The 17,488-nt window shown below is 43.2% G+C and overlaps 1 protein-coding gene across 4 annotated transcripts in view; it reads left to right on the top strand.

Annotated features, from left to right (window-relative positions):
* The window catches only part of LOC108624078 (one cut domain family member 2), a 63,857-nt gene extending 48,437 nt beyond the window's left edge, over positions 1 to 15,420 (top strand). For 2 of the 4 annotated variants that reach the window (XM_026812816.1, XM_026812817.1), the window contains 3 exons: positions 7,405 to 7,428; positions 8,063 to 8,178; positions 11,371 to 15,420. In XM_026812816.1, the coding sequence (XP_026668617.1) occupies positions 7,405 to 7,428; positions 8,063 to 8,178; positions 11,371 to 11,580 (350 nt within the window). In that variant the 3' untranslated portion in view covers positions 11,581 to 15,420. The remainder of the gene's footprint in view (positions 1 to 7,404; positions 7,429 to 8,062; positions 8,179 to 11,370) is intronic. The other 2 variants (XM_026812819.1, XM_026812818.1) reach the window with 1 other exon arrangement.
* Positions 15,421 to 17,488: the final 2,068 nt, after the last annotated feature.

Below are 17,488 nucleotides of genomic sequence, written 5' to 3'. Positions count from 1 at the left end.
GAGATGAATCTCGCCACGTGGGTCATACATAGGGTGTCCCCGTATTCTCTCACGCTTCTCACCCTCGAAATAAAGATTGATAACGAAAAGAAACAAACAGATAAGTAAAAGAAATAGAGAATCGATCTAAGAGAAAAGAAACAGAGGGAACGAGAAGGAGAGAACGGAAACGAGACGAAGTAATGGCGGACACCCCCTGAGTAAAGAACACGGCGATCCTTTCGTACAAATTCAAAGACGACAGACGAAAGTTTGCTTGCCTGCCTTGCTTGCTGAATTCCCAGGCATGAAAACGGGGACGATATTAATCTTTCTTTTTTTCCACTTCTTGTCGAATGTACAATTTCAAAGTTGTTCGAGATCATTTATTTCGGTCTATAAGTACGTTTCTCCAAATATGTCTTAACTACGAGAGAAACTCTGATACGCCCCCGTTTCCGGTGCCCCTCTCTGTCTCTCGCGTCTTTGTCCTTACTTATAGTTCTATTAGAATACGACACGAAGACGTACACACGGGGAAAGAAGTGAGCGATGTTTAGTGACGATTTGTCGCCACGGAAACCGGCGAAATTCGTTCCACTTCCGTCGATCGATACATTTTCTACAAAAAGAATTTGGAGATTTCGTGGATCTGGAATCTTTGGAAATTTGCTGAAACAAACAGGCGTTTCAATCCATCGTGAAAGAATCGAAGGTGAGAAGCCTTTTCTCGATCGAACGGAATTGAAATCCGCGATAGCGATCGATAACGATCGATCGACGGCGTGGAAACTTTTCGCCTGTTTCCGGCCTCGAATGCTGTCTTATTGTATATCGAAACGCGAGCATTTTGCTGCGAGCCGATCATCGCATCCCCTGCCAGATAAATCCCAGTCTCTCAAGCCGTGATACCATTTGACGAACATTCGCCGTCTCCTCGAAGTAACCAGAAACGTTCCTGTCATTCCGTTTAACGGCTCGAAGACGTACGGACGGCCGAAAGTTCGTCGAGTGAGACACGCCGCCCCTTAGATACTCCATCGTAAAACGCAGACAGAGTTGCGCCCTTTTGTCTTTTAGCTGTTGATTTGAGGTCCTTTTATTGCGCAGGTAGTGTGTTTTGCCCCCCTCGCCCTTTACTCTTAACCAGATACCAAACCAAACCAAGTATTGTTAGTCGATACCCTTTGTAAGACAAAGCATGGATATGTTTAATACCGTCCGTTCTTAAAGTCAGAGAGAGAAGTCAGTCGCACATATTTTACAGGCGCCCAAGCCGCCCGTCAGCCACACGTCGCCTTACCTCGGCTGACACTCGACGCGTTTCGTCACTCACAATCAGTCGTCGCGTTTCAATACTTGCCGTTGTTGTTGTTTCTTTTAACGCAAGTCAATTTTCTATGAAGAATTTTATAGAGTCATAGAATTAAATTATACGGTTCGGTCGAACGTTACGTAATCACTCGTTTTTCAAACGCGTCGAGGATCAGCCGACGGAGAAACATCAAGAAAACACGAAACAATCGATAATCGAAACGATCGTCTCGCGGGCGCGGATCGGAAACCCGGCCGTCTCCCGGTTTCCTTCGACAAAGGAAGAAAAAAAAATCGATCGAAAGACAGAATTTGTTTGAGGAGAAGATTGCTTCACGTTTCAAGAAACTTACATACATGTAAATCATCTTCTGATTCGATTTATTCTCCGTTCACAAACTATTACCAGAAATAGGTCAACGAATACGACTTCCGAAGGTGGGAGTCGTAACAGTTTTCCGTCGAACTAATCGATAACAAAGTTTGATAGACCATGTCAATCTGGGCGTATTTCTATCTGGCAATTAGATCCGGTAGCCGGAGTATCGCTAATTATATTTATCATACCAATCACCGAAAGAATAATGATCGCACATCCGGTCTCGGCGAATAATAGATGCTCTCTAATATTCCAATTTACCGTTTTAACTAATTTATTACTGGACTGCGCATTTTTATGCAAAATAAAGAATTTATGGCATCGGTGAAAGACGTATTACAAATTTCTTTTATCGTTTAATCAATGTGATATATTTGCAGATTTCGGTATTTTTTATATTTTTATTTTTTATGTACATCACTTAAGTATTCAGTTTTCTTATGAATGCATAAAATCCGCAGTCCATTTAATACGTTTAAAGTTCAGTTCATTCTTTTTTCCCCCGCCAAATTTAGAAAATCCTATCTTTTTTTAAGAGTAGAGTAATATTTTGGCTTTGAAATCAATATTCTACTGTGCTTCGGTGGATCTTAAATAGTTCCCCGCGTATGGTATGTACTTGAAAGCTTTTCGCCAGAAGTAGTAGAATTCGAATCAAGTTCAAAGCGAGACCATAGGGATTGTTCGACCGTTGATGGTGGAAGCTAATGGACACCGGGAAGCGGGAAGATTCTCTTGACGGTAAAGGGAAGAAGAAGAAACTGTGCCGCGGCAAAAGGAGAAGGAGGAAGGGGTTGCGCGGCGAATATCGGGTAGTTCGGGGCAATAAGCAATAAAATCGAATAGCCGTCATAAATCTGCGCGCGAACCGAGAAAATCCAAGGGGGGTGGGAACTCGTGTGGTCGCGCTTGTGTCTGTGTGAGGCGCATGGGTGTCCCGACTCGATCGGAATGCGAGCTTATCAGGGCAAAACGGGGGTGGCGTGGCTTCAGTCGGAGACGGAACACCCTTGTACGGTCGGTACTCGCTTCTCTTGGCCATTGAAAAAATAGAAATCTTCTTCAGAGAAAGAGAAACTCCGACAGAAAAGAAAGCTGAGTGTAAAAAGAAATTGATAAAAGAGAAATCGTACACTGAGTAAACGAAACAATTGAAAAAGTGAAAACGAGGAGGGAACTGCGGAAAAATAAAATGATGTATTGATATATTGGAGGAAAAAGAAATAACAGAAAACGACGGAGAGAGTCGATAAAATCGACCCTTGGCGAAGCGCGAGAGAGAAGAGAATGTATGGAAAACGTTGAGAAAAAGCGTGGAGTAAGGTGATAAGAACCAACCATTGAGGAAAACAGTTGTGACTAAGCGCAGGTTCGGAACGAATGTAAATTCACGGACGCTTTCCCAGGAAGCTTTCGGAGCTCTTTCAACTTTTCATACGACCGTTCCAAACCTTGTTCGAAGCTCGGTAATTGCATCAAAAATAGAGAGCGAGCCAAGTGTCTGTTCGAGCGTTCGATCGCGCTAGACAAACTTTCAAAATCAAGATAATACATGCAATTGCTGTCGATGGATTAACGGAAATGAAGCGGAATTCAATTTCCTGCCGGGCTTTCGAAAATCTCTCTAAAAATGACCGGATCGAGAAAGCTCGGTTATAATAAATTGCGTAATAACAGTCAACTTATTCGACACTCGTATGAGGCGAAAAACAAATTCCTCAGTTTTCAAACAGAAGAATCTGTCGCCTGTATAAGACTATATTCAGTATTATTAGATGTAATAATATGAAATCTCGGTATAAGACAAATAAAAGAGGAGCACGAAGATCATAAAATCGCGACTTTGAATCGGATTCACGTACTCTAGCAACCGATGGCCGAGGAGCGATCAAAAGAAAGTTTGTCAGGGACACGTAGACGTCTTCTTCATATGAGGGCTGCTCGTGTTCCATCGGCCGCCACCCCTTCCGTCGAATAACTCAAGAATGATTACGTTTCGAGGAGAGCTACGAGACTGGCGTCACGTGGCTCCAACAGCTTCCGCTATACGTATAATAAAACAATACTCGCCGCCCGCGCATTTACATGGACCACGTGATCTTGGCCCCCTGCCTCTTTTTCTTCTTCTTCTTCTTCTTCTTCTTCTTCTTCTTCTTCTTCTTCAATCTCTCGATGCACCGTATGCGCCGTTGCAATATTCTAAGGTTCTACTTATCTCGTGGCATGACATTTTGTTTAAATACGTGTAACGAGCAAGTACATTTTCTATTTCTATTTAGCGCAGGTGTGTTTGTTTAATCCTTGATGACCCATTATCCGGTTGTTTTTCGGCGGGCTGACAACAAAGTACGCGGATGGGATCTCGTTTGGGTACACTCGGCCAGGCAGCCGAGCCGATCGAATTTTTCCGCGCGACCTGATCCTCTTCTGGACTCTCTCTGTCTCGCGTCAAAGTGGCCGGGCGCCGGCTTTTCACCCACCGCACAAAGTGTCAGTCTCGTGGATTATTTTCCGAAAAGTTCGCGGCGGCTACCCGTCAGAGATTTTCCGTTCGCGTTACAAGAGAACGATGGATAGATAGAGACAGAGTACGCGAGAGCGAGAGAGAGAGAGAGAGAGAGAGAGAAAGATAGAGAGACAGACAGACAGAGAGGGTGAGTGAGAGTGGGTGGGAGAGAGAGCTAGCTCGTTAATGGTTTATCGCGGTGGTGCGCCCGACTGGATTTGGCCCACTTAGCCGTTTCTGGATTCCTTCGATCGATATCCTCCGCTTCGTGACATCCGGTAGCCTGTACTTGCTTTACTTGTTCACTCACTCGCTCGCTCGCTCGCGTTTCGAGTTCTGCTCTCGCCACGATGGATACACCGCGGCTGACAACGCGACCGTTCTTCCGGTTGACAATTTTAACGTACCCCTTAACAGCCCCTCGTCCGAGCCTCGCTGTCATCGGCCCGTCCTTTCCTCTCGATATTAACCCGGTAAGAATAGATCTCTGATGTACCGGACTGGAACGACGTTTCAAGTCGTACTGGTCATTTCCCATTACCGTACAGTTGACACATCGCACGAGAGAGACTATCGTTACGGTATTAAGTAGAACAAACGTGAAATTGGGGAGACGATTGGCTTATTCATATATCATAGCAATATACCGAACTATTGGTCAAGGGAATCCATTGAATTTAGAACTAGAATGTTTTTTATTTGCACGCTCGCCGCTGTACACGTAGAAGAACAAGAAAAGGGGCGACGGAGGGTGAAAAATCAAACGAGGCCGAGTCGATTGTCGCGACAGGGAAACTTTTTCCCGATTCGATAGAAAGAGAGGGAGGGAGAGAGAGAGACAGTCCACAGTAATAATGAACGCGTCAATTTTTCGTCTCTGTCCGGCTGTCCACCCCCGAACGGCAGTCCACTAGCCCCTTTCACGTCCCACCCCCGGTGTCCCTGTTCTCGGTGCCATTTTTTTCGCGAGCCTCCTTTCACTCGTTATCGGTCGCTTGCTAATGGCACGCGATTGCCTCCAACCCCCGCCTGGTATCTTCGCCCCGTTCACCGGTCCGCCACCCCCTGCCAGTCCATTTTTCGCGTCCAGAGTCTTCCGGGCAGAAATTTCAATCGAGAACATACCGTCCTTCCATTTTTTCCTAGGATGATAGTATTTTAAGGTATGATTCGTCTCAATGACAGGTCAATCGGAATTGAAGCTGTCGCAAAACTCTCGTATGAAAATCGTTTTTAGAACACAGCGGACGATAGGGACGGTTTAAACGTTTTTCGGAGGCGGGTTTTCCGATTGGCAGCCAGTGGAATCGTGGAATCGAAATGCTTCTCATTCTCGGAACGATGTTCCTACTAATTTTTCTCTTATCTGGATCACGTACACTCGTTTCCCTTTAATCTGTGGCAATTCACTATCAAAATACTATTCCATCGTTTATTTCTTTTACCGGAGAAATTGGCAGATGGAAAAGGGAATTGGCGATACTTCTCGCAATTTCGATATTACAATAGAGACGCGAAAATTGCACGCATCAAGCGCGATTCGGAAAAATCGGTTTCGATTTTCCGTGCATTTGCCGCGAGTCGCTAATTCGCTGGGACGTAGCTCCGATTTCCTTCGGAATGGACCGAGATTTTTTTCGATTCGATTCTCCCCGGCGGCGACGAACGAAAAGGGCCGCCTATTATCGGGAAATTTCAACGATTTTCAAGTTACCAGGGGGACCGACGCGACGCGATCGAGGCCGGACAAAGGGGAAAATTGACGAGTTATTTAATCTAATATCTGTTCGCTCGGGAAACGATGGACGCGTGTAAACGTTATTTTTTCCCATTTCGCGCCATCTTCATTTTCTTCCTCTATTTTAGCTTTATCCCGTTCGCCATTATGCGTACAATTTTTATGGGAAAAGGTTTCATTTACGACATAACTCCAAGAAATTCTTTGTACAGGGATAATATAATTTCTATGTACATATAGAAATACTATTATTTGGCGTATTTGATTGAAACTGCTGTTTCTTGAAACGTGAAGGTCTGCGATTATTCAACGCTTGTTGCTTGGAAACCGAAAATCGCTTTAAAAAATGGACGACTTGCTTCGCGCATAAATTAATTATAATTAATTAACGAGGCATATGTTAATCGAACACGTGATCTATCAATTCCAAATCTACCCCTCTCGGTTTTAAATCACGCGGCTGGTGAAAATTTTCCGGACGAAAATCAAGCTCCGGTTTGGACGCGAGCCAACCGGGGAAAAAAAGGAAAAAGAAAAAGGAGAAACGAGGAAAAAACGTGTGTGCTCGACGAGACATAATACCACTCAGATTCGAAACAAGGCATACATATCACTCACTCGAGACACAACGAAAAACCACACGGAAAATAACACTGGTAAAATTCGGTCTCCTCCAAGGAGAACGCATTTCTCTCTTGACACTCTTGCATCGTCTCACACGTACACACCAGATATCTATATATATATATATATATTTTTATATATATACGTGTCCGAACCCTATTTAGCCCTTGTGCCCTTTTTTGGTAAACCCTTTAGTGAGATGTTTATCAGCTGTAGTATTTTACCATTGAGTTGTCAGATATATTTCGTGGTATGCAAGCGAACACCCCTCTAACCCTTTTTTTCTCTCCAATGACTTGTTGTACATGTTTTTATACTTACATTGCCCGTGGATCATGATCTATAATCAGTGATTCTCAATCTGACCGAACGATCCCTCGCCGTGATTCGAGGAAGTGAAACGAAAATTTAGATCGCATGGGAATCCTTGGAGACCGTGAATAATATGACGTTTGAATGGGGACGTTGACAAGGGAAGATTGAGAAACACTATTCCACACGTTGATGTGCGTACATATCTTGTAACAAGTCGAGATTACTTTTTTTTGTTTGGCTGCGAGTACGTACGCTTGGCAAAGAAAAGTAATTTTGCTCGTGAACGACAAGCTAGTGATTCGAAAGAAGAACAGGTCGATATACCGAGTACTTGATAGTACTCGAGAAGTAAAAAGTAACCATGTGTACGTAAGAAACACGCATAACAGAAACAGGAATGAGACATTGTACACGCATTCAAAAACCACATTACATACGATCGACGACCCGCAAAATGAAAAGAGAAAGAGAGACGATTAAAGAACACGGGTCGTCCGACTAAACGAGTTCATCATTGATTCACATTCGTCTTTTCTTTTCTGCTTTCAGCTGCACAGATTCCACAACGCGCAAGTAAGTACGATCAAATTACGTTCAGAAACCAGTTCCACTCTTACCCTTTTTACGTTTTCACCGATGCGACGTCTTAATTGGGTCGATTTTCAATTAGACGCGCGTCGATGTCTGCATTTACGTGTGTGCACGCGCGCGCGGAGTGAGGGGTACGCGAAGAGTCTATATCAAAGGGAAGGTCTTACTCTTTCCCTTTTTCTTTCACCGGTAGTTGGTTTTAAAGGCGGAAATCTTAGATGGTTACTTATCGATTCGCGTATTCCCCTTCTCGTACCGCACTGTTTTCACTCGTTAATTACCAATTAGTTTGCATAATTTCACGAGAACGAAACGAGAATTATCGTACGAAATTCTTGGAATCTCAATTCATTCGTGTTTAAGACGTTTTGTTTTAATTCGTTGCGTTTTCAATTAATTTTATATTTAAAATTTTAATGCACACAAATCTGATTTACACATTGAATTTAGAAAGACTAAAGTCAATTAGATTCATTTAATATTTTTTAATATACTTTCATGTAACTTCAAACGTGAACACACTTCGAAATATCTTCAGTGTTTTTAAACTGTTTTTGTTCTTTTTCCTATTATCTGTAAGGAACGGTTCGACTAAAGGCGGCGTGTGATTTTTTAGCATGCAAGAGGAAAGACGAGATGGCGAACCAGGCAGAACACCAACAGCCCGCCCCCAAGAAACCGCGCCTGGTTTTCACAGACCTTCAGCGCCGTACTCTACAGGCTATTTTTAAAGTAAGTCTTGTATAACTTAACTTGCGTTTTGATCGATACCGTGGGCCACCCGTCCCCGTTCTTCTTCTACGTGTCTTTCTCTCGATTGTCTCGGGCTAAAGGATCCTCGGCGAACCTTACAACGTTCACTCTTCCTACGACCCAATCCGCCCTTTTAATGCTTGCGAGAAAAATTTTAAAGTTCATTCCGTTCAACCGTTCAATTCTATTCGCGGATATGAGAAATACTACTACTCGTCGATGACGTACGCGAGTCGTTAGAAGTGGCAAGGGATGGCGTGGCGCGTTTGCTCGAACAAACAGGGGGATGGCTTTTCGGTGGCGCGTCGACGAGCACGTTAACGTTAACGATATACGGACGGTCGTTCTCGGCGATGTGGAACGTGGTGCGGTTCGGTCGCGATCCGCGAGGCAAGGAATCGGTCGCGAAATTATTCATTCGCGGATCGATACGCGCAACACGGGGTTGAAACTCCACTGGTCTCGCCCCCTTTTGTCCTCGTCACGATTTTTCCCACCCGCGTTACTCTTTCTCCACGCGAAAAATCGGCTTCCTCTTTTATTATTCCACGCGCTCTCTTCGAACGTTCCATTCGAGAAAACAATTATTGTCTGAGCACGGCTTTGATGCAAGCATTCTCGCGGATGAGGAAAATACGAATGACAGGTGGACTTTCATTTCTATGTTCTCAATGGGCGAATGTATAGTAAAATAATTCTGTCAAGAATATCTTCATGAACATTACTTATTGACAAACGCTTGTATTTTCAAAATGAGACCAGTTTGGAAGAAAATTTGTAAAAATTCAGAAAACGCGGCTTGTTAAGAACGTGTTAACGTTGCGATTACATGGAAGGGAAAGAGAATTCAAGAACAGCAACGGGAATTTGAGTTCGCGGCCGTTCATTCGATACCTCGAACACTATCGATGTCGCGGCCATTTGACTCCGCATTCTACCTACGATCCTCGAAAGAAGCACGCCTGGTAACAAGTTTCCGTCTGCATTATTCAGAATCGAGGAACGGGGGAGTAGCGCTCTCCGAGTTAGACTAAATTTGCCGGTTAAGTAAAATATGAGTCGTGATCCACGTCGTAGATTGGATTTTATTTGCTCCGATTCGAATTCGAACTTTGATCAGAGGAGACCGCGCTGGTATTACATAATCGAATTCGACCTCTGCATTAACCTAATCTTAATTTCATTCCTATTAACTTGAATTATTGATTCACTTTTCCCGCGGTTTGAATTTGATACGTGATCGACACCTAATCGAGTTTAAATTCGTGTTTGTTCGCCTCTTTTCGTCTGAACTGCTTTTGTCATATAGCGCCATCATAAAAGTTTCAAGTAATTCGATTTAAAATGAAGATTTCCGAGTAATTCGACTGGAGGAAATTCCAGATAGGATTACGAGACAACTAAATGAAAATAACGTGGAAAAGGGAAAAAGTCGACACGGGTGAGACTCTTTGGAAGTATGCCAAATAGTTGGCCGAATTGACCTTAGCCCAGTTAACGCCGCCGCTCGATCTTTCACGCATTCCACTATTTTCCGCTCGATTTCGACTTTTCAACTTCCTCATTGCCGAAAAATACATTTCCAATTGGAGCATCGCGACAGGAAATTAGCAAAGCAACGTTCAAAATTCTTAAATGTATAAAAAGGAAATAGGATCTCCAATATAAAATGTAGAATGTGAATATGAGATTTCTAATAGAACATAGTTTACGTTTACGGTTTCTGTAGGTAGAAAAAAATTCGCGAAATCAATTCGATTTAGCCAGACAGACGTTGAAGGAACTGCATCGATATTCTGTTGGTTTCTGGATGTAATTCAGCTCGTGTAACGAAACGAAGGTCTACCGCCTCCGTTTACTAACAGGACAGCGGGTATAAGGTATAGACTTCAGAGAGAGAGAGAGAAAGAGAGAGACAGAGAGAGGAGTATAGAGAGAGGCGTATCAATTGTTTGAAACACGGGACACTATCGGCGCGAGAATCGTGATTATTCCTTGACAGCTACTGTGTCGCGCGACTAGCGAAACCGAGCACGAGCTAGAGAAACAGGCTTTTTAGAAGGGGTCGCGTAAACGTGTCACTGGATATGAGAATAAAAGGAGAGCTAACAAAATCATTTGTGATTGTAAACAAATGTGACATGAAAAACGTTTATGAAACATATCAGAATATTTTAATTTATTCTGACTAAAAGTTATAGTTTCGTGTACATTAATCATGGTTCAAGCTTGTTTGTTAAGGGGTGAAAAACAGGGTTGCGAAGGGTGCGATTCGGGTTCGTATGGAGAGCGGTCGATTCGATCGAATTTCACGAGGCTAAACGATTGCGTTTCGCGCGTAACGCGTTAATTATCGCTTGTTCTGGTGCACGCGTACAGTACCGGGCCCATCGCCATCGGTTTGCAATAATTGTTCCTTCGAGCAATCGATACCCTCCCTCTAGCTTCCTCTCTCTCTCTCTCTCTCTCTCTCGTTCTCTCTCGCTCTTGGCTTGCCTCGTCCGTTCGCGTTATTGATCGAGCCACGAGTCGAGTAAGAAACGTCGTCGCGTGGGTAGAAAGCGTGCCACGGTCCGTTTTACCTTGCCTTGCCTTTGCCACATGCACAGAAATGTTTACCATTTGCTGAGCACGCGATCGGACCGTGCTACCTCTCCTCCGCTCCGCTCGCTGCTCGTCCCTTTCCGGTTTCCGGCAAACCGCGGACTTCCCCTTTTTTCGCCGATACACCGACACACGATCTTCCGAGCCTCCCCTCCGTCCGATTCACGGATACGGAATTGTAGGTTGAGATGCCCACCCTCCCGAGATGAATATTAATTTATACACCGGTCAAAGGAGAAAACAGAGGAATCGCGTACAGAGATTCTCGTTTATGCGTTTCTTTAATGAAAGGTCGTTGTGGAATCTGGCGCAAACCACTTCAACCTGTCTCTCTCCCTCGTGCGAATTATCTTGTCTACGTTGTTACACGAAGAAATCCTGTCTCTAAAGTAATGACCATAAACCCTTCTGATCGGATCATTCAAAAAGCTCCGCACAGTTCTTATAATAAAATTGCACTGTGATATACTTAATAATAATTCACTGATCTCATTGGTATGACTGAAACTTTAAAACTACATCCTTCGTCCTGTGACGGACTTACCGACGTGTCGATGCCATTTTCAGGAGACGAAGAGGCCGTCGAAAGAGATGCAGGTGACAATCGCCAGGCAGCTGGGCCTGGAGCCGACGACGGTCGGCAACTTCTTCATGAACGCCCGACGCCGTTCGATGGACAAGTGGAAGGACGAGGACCCGAAGGCCGTCGCCGTGGAGGAAGGCCAACTGTCGCCGACGATAGGTATCGGGCAACGGCAAGCGACCGACGTTTTGTGACACACGTCCGACCACGAGGAGTACCACGACGAGTCGCCCGAGGAAGATCTGCCCTTCTCGTAAAGGGCCGGTAACTCGCGGAACGCGATTTCGATAAGCAACACGCGACGCGATTGCTCGCGATGCTACCGGTGCCGCTCGAGGCGTACGACTGACCTGGAACGTCAGTTATTCGGACGATTTTTTTTGCTAGGCGTCCTTATCTCGTTTCGGTTTTGCGTAGCGAGGTCCGGATCGAGCCGAGTCGCGTGACGTGATTCCTCCGCGAGGATTTGTTTACAGCCGTAAAACCACCAGCGCGAATACGTTTACAGTGATTTGTTTCAGTATCAGAAAAGACGCAATTTAATGTTTTATGTAAAGGACCTGTCTTTCTAATTTTTGTATCTATTATCTAAGGGAGTTTGTTTCGTTTCACGTATGACGAGTTGTTGATATATTAGAACGCAGTAGGAAAGCATTTATTCAGTTCCATTAATCTGTCATCTCATGATGAATTCAAACGTTGCTCGAAACATTAGAAATTCGAGTAATTCGTGGTAATTGACTAGCTTGAAGCTTTAACTTGTTTTTGAAAAGGCTCAGGTTCGAGGACTGTCGAGGTAATTATCTTATAGCTAGCCCTCCTGGCCGCTGTGATATTTTTTTTAAAACGTGAACAGAAAACAGGTGGCAGGCTTGTTCGTGAATATTGCAGTCCAACCTCGCTACGTTGAACGCGGAACGACGCATCAAGGGTCGATGAATTTTGCAAAGAGATAATTCTTGCACGAACATTGCACGATTGTTCTGATCGAATGAGAGCTGGAGAAGATTCTCGGTAACGGGATTCGCGTTCCAGGGGACGAGACTGACGATGAGCATCGCGGGCTCGCGTCTACGGAAATCGCGTATCGATCGTCGATCCTCGATCCTTCACTCCCTTCCATCGTTTTGTACACTTGATCCACGCATTCTCCGAGAACTTGGTGCCATAATCTGCCATATTAGGGTAAGCTGTATCTCGATTTAGAGTTATCTTTCTAGTCCAGACGTGTAACGGGTGGTGGCCATCCCCCGTTTTTTTATCTAGTCAAAATTACTGGAGAGCGAGCCTCGAGTCCTCCAGAAAAAAGAAACGCGTACTCGAATTTACTTGATCAGTGATTTATTTTGCTTGGGAAAACTATCACGAATTTCTTTCATTCCAAAGAACAGCGTGCCATGTAAACTAATTCGAGTCAATCGCGGATAGAATCACGAACGGTTTATAAGAACGCCTGTAATTAACTTTAAAGAACATCGGGGATCCTTCACAAGGAAGTACTAAGATCGTTTCGTATCCTCGAATCGCGTTTAAACAATTCACTGAGCGGAGAACCGTGGAAAATCGAAGGGGTAGAAAATGAATATCGACAAGGGATCGACGATCGGGTAAGGTGCACAAGGACTCGTCGTGTCCTCGTTGGTCGCTAAACGTACACAAACACATTCCAAAAATGATCGACTTAACAAGAAGGGACGCTGGTTACCTAAAAGAACAGCTTCGTATCTCAACGTACACACACACACCTTCGAATGCCGAGCGTATAAAAAGTAATTTAACGCGAGAAAGAGGAGAACGAGGGAATAAACAAAAATGTGGCATCGTGTCGATGACGTGCACGTGCCAAGTGATATAGAAATATATTATTCTACGTACACAAGTTACTTACGTTAAAGAGAAGAGAAAAATAAATGAACGTCGTAATATCAGAGTGAACGCTGTTTTGTGCGAATCGACGAAGAAGAGGCGAAGGTGCCGAAGGGACGACGAGGGGGCTGATCGTCCGCGAAAATCAGTGGCGGGGTGGCCTCCTTGTGTTCGAACACGTGTGAGAAAAAAAAAAAAAACGCGGATCGAATGTACGTGTGCGTGCGTGAAAATTCGAGTGAACAAATTATTATAGAGACACTAACATTAACTAAAGAGAAGACGAGTGAACAGAGAGTGTGTGAGAGAGAATCGCACTCGATATCGTACCGTAATTGCGCTGTGCTATTGTACATATTAGAAAGAGTGTATGCGTGTGCGAGAGAATGTTGGAGAGAGCGCTTCGCGAGAATCGGGAAGGCGTGTGGAACAGAACGAAAGGAGAATCTCTGAAGTGCGACAGAAGCTTCTTTTCGCGTTTCCTGATTGCACGCGTGTGTCGTTATCTCATCGTTTAATTACGTTTTAAATTAAGATTCCGTGAAAACGTACACGAACATGTGATTTTTGTGAGATCCGAGTGGCGAGTGATATCATTCCGTCCTCGAAACTTCATCAGACTTTTGTACCCAAGGAAAAGGTTGTATTAAAACAGATGATAGTTAAATTTCTGATGTTCTGCTTATAAAGTAAAACGAATAAAATATCGTAACGATCTGAAGAAGTTAATCGGACATTGCTAGTTTTAATGTCGGAGGAGGGAACGAGTCACTCGCGACCGATCATTCGTAGAAAACGACTCTGTACTAGTCTATGCAACATTCCTTTACCTTGTACCGTTCGAAACTCGAATAATAAATTCGAGTTTCGAATTCGCGTTGAAGAATTCGGTTCCTAGCGGTCGACGTTCAAGTTTCTTTATCTCCGTTTCCGTTACGTCAGCATGCAATGAAACGAGAAAAAAGCGACTGGATATGTATGCGACCGAGAGAGTCAGAATGCGAATGCGGCCGAGAGCTAGAAAGGAGAAACTAATCGTACCAAAAGAAATATGAAGGAGAGCGAGGGAGGAAACGGAAGCGTGCGTCGCGGCCGTCGATTATAAGATCATATATAGTACAAAGTAAACATATATTATTGTAATAACGGTTTAATTAACTATAAGGGGAGAGCGTTGCCGTTTGCACGGACAAACCGTGAACGAACTCACCGGGTTTCTCGATCAAGTGCTATTGTTTTTTTCGGTGGCGTGCGCGGTACAGTTTGTGGGGAACGTAGAAGTTGATCGTCACCATTCCAAGGATCGATGCAGATTTATGGGAACAGCGTCGAGTTTTCATGCAAGTGTGGCTGAATTTGGACTTTGGGAACGATCCGAAGGTCTGAGGAAGCGAAAGAAGTGCTCGAAGAGAGAATCGGTGCGGCGATACAAAGATTAAAGATACCCAAGAAATAATAGTCATGCAAATATCTTTGAAAATATAAACAAAAACTTGAAATTCAGATAAAAAATTTTGATACTTAGCTACTGAACTATGTGTTGGAAAGTATTTAATAAAACAGTAATGAATAGGAAATCAGAAATATTGAGAATTGAATCGAGTTTTTGAAGAGATAAATTGGAAAGAGTATGCCAACGTTTACTTTAATAGATTAGAAAATAATCGCCGCATCGTTAAATGAAAGATTCAAAAATGAAGATAACGCAGAGGCGAGATGACGATTGCGAGATAACCACGACTTGGGATAGAATCTGGGGCGAAAGGAAAATATCGAAGTGTACGTTCGAAGAGGAGAAATAGGAGAGGACTGTTTGTACGATAAAACCTGTAAATACGCGTTTAATTGTGGTTATCAATTGCAATTACCAACGGTTGTTATTATACGAAGTAACGATTACTATTACATCACGCGGAACATGAACGCTTTTGTTGCTCCTGTTATTACTATCATTATCAGTACCATGCCATTGTCACGTTATTATTGCGTATTATTTATATTACTAGCATTCCTATTAGTGTAACTGCGGTTTTTATTATTGTAACGAAACAAAGAGATAATTGATTATATTAATATAAACGCGTTCTTTGTTGAATCAGGCAGTTGAGAAGAATATGGGTTTCCGACTAAGTTAGAGCAATCATTCGATGAAGACGCGTGCCGTTAAAGGGAAGAAAAATAATAAAGTCGCACCGAAAGTGGGGGTAGGAGAATCGGAAAATTTGGAGAAAAACTGGATTCGGAATTGGACGAGATGCAGTCGGGGTTAGGCTATCGATAGACCAGACGCACGCTAGATACAATACACGCACGATAAGAGAGAAAGAAACAAGAACCCGCTAAATAAAATGTAAAAGCAAGAACATAGTATATAATTATATATATACTATATACATAAATATAAATATATAAATATATAAATATATAAATACAAATATGAATATATAAATAAATGATATATTATATATATATAAATATATATATAAATATAATTGCCATTTTCGGGCAGCCGGGGGCTAGTTTAGGGAGTTTAGGGGTTGGGGGTATGGGAAATTCTGTAATTTACGATTAACTATAGAAACCCCAGCGATCACAGGGGGTTGTCCGATCGCCGATCGATCCTCGGGTGTCGATCGGTCGACGATCGCCGTTCAATAAATTAAGTTCTCGCGAAATTGCGACCGATAACTCAAAAACCGCGTCACGTCGCACGGTGAAAACGGATTAAAAAGGGTTTGGAACGAAATCGGGAGGAAGAAACAGAACCGAGGAGCGAATAACTATGATCTGTTCATGCGAGACGCGTTGCGTTGCGTGGTACCTCGTCTCGAATCGACGACCGACGCCGGTAGAGAAGAAGAACTGAACGACGGTGAAATGATCACACATGTGAAATTAACAATAAACGAAGGCGGAGAGGAGGAGGCGAAAAATCGTTGAACGATGAGAAGAGAATGCGGTTTTCGCGCGCGCACCCATCCGCGAAACGGGGGTGGGTTCGAGGGGCGGGCTAAGCTCGAGGCGTAGGCGAATGAACATATTATAAATATGAATATATATAAATATATAAATATATTAAAAAGCAGAAATAATAGTAATGGTAATGCGAGAGTGGGAGAGCGGAGTAAATTAACAACCGTAGAGACTTAAGAGAATCTATTTCGGGTCCGTGTGTGTATACGCGTTTTTTTATATTGCAACGACGCAAGTCGCGCGCTCGAGTTTTAAATCGATAGGGGAAACAAGGATGGGATAAGTTAAGGCAGAAGGCAGAATGGTAGAAACATAGGACGAGTGTGGAAGATCAGTCCTTGGACCGGTGGTGAATCTGTTAAACACGTATCAATGTATAGCGCATAGTTTCTGCTCTTAATTCACTACAATTTATAATAATTAATGCATATATGCTTTAACGTTGTTGATTCGATATTTAGATTATTATTGATCGTTATTTTATTCCATTTTTAATTCGAAATTATATTGTTGTTCTCTTATTAGTGGAGATATTAATTGAATCATACATTAAATCAATTCATTACTTAACTGTCACTTAAACTTACTTAAAAGTACTTTCTGAATCCTTAGACTGAATTCTTAGATGCGAGTCATAAAACTGTAAGAGGACAGAAACTATGTAAAATCGGAAGGAGGAGAAGTCCGGGGACTTAGAGGCCGCGTTTTGAAGCCGTTTGCCAACTAATTAAGATATTAATTGGAACGGTAATCGAGATTTGGACTGGATTGGACCGATGCAGGGTGTCAACCATCTGTCTAAACAGGAATGGGGTTGGTAGAGAACAGGCGAACGGTTCGTACGACAATAAGGTATCGATTAGTTAATCAGAGATGAAATAATGTAAAATACAAGTGCAAAAGCAAGTATACATTATTATATTTATTACAATACGAGGGTTCGTCGTGTCGGTATCCATGCTGGACAGAGAATATCTTTCGAAACGCTGAAAGAACGGATTCTCTCTTTCGATGGAAACGTTTAAGAGGTAGAAACGAGTAAACGGAAGAGAGAAAGGTAGAGAAGGATGCGTCGATAGGCAAAAGTGATTTTCACATGATGAGGCTCCTTTTTAGAGTTTTTAAATGCGAGGAAGTGCCGCGCGCCGCGAGTAAACTAGTTCCCCGAGGCGGGAACGAGCGGAGAGCTTCGCGTTCGGCGGACGGAATCGATGGAAAAGATGAAGCGAAAGCGTAAGAATCGTGTGAGAATTAATGAATGCT

The sequence above is a fragment of the Ceratina calcarata genome, unplaced genomic scaffold (assembly GCF_001652005.2).
Source record: "Ceratina calcarata isolate Rehan_Ccalc_2016 unplaced genomic scaffold, ASM165200v1 scaffold297.2, whole genome shotgun sequence".
In the NCBI taxonomy this organism is placed as follows: domain Eukaryota; kingdom Metazoa; phylum Arthropoda; class Insecta; order Hymenoptera; family Apidae; genus Ceratina; species Ceratina calcarata.
This window is presented reverse-complemented; position numbering and strand designations above follow the sequence as displayed.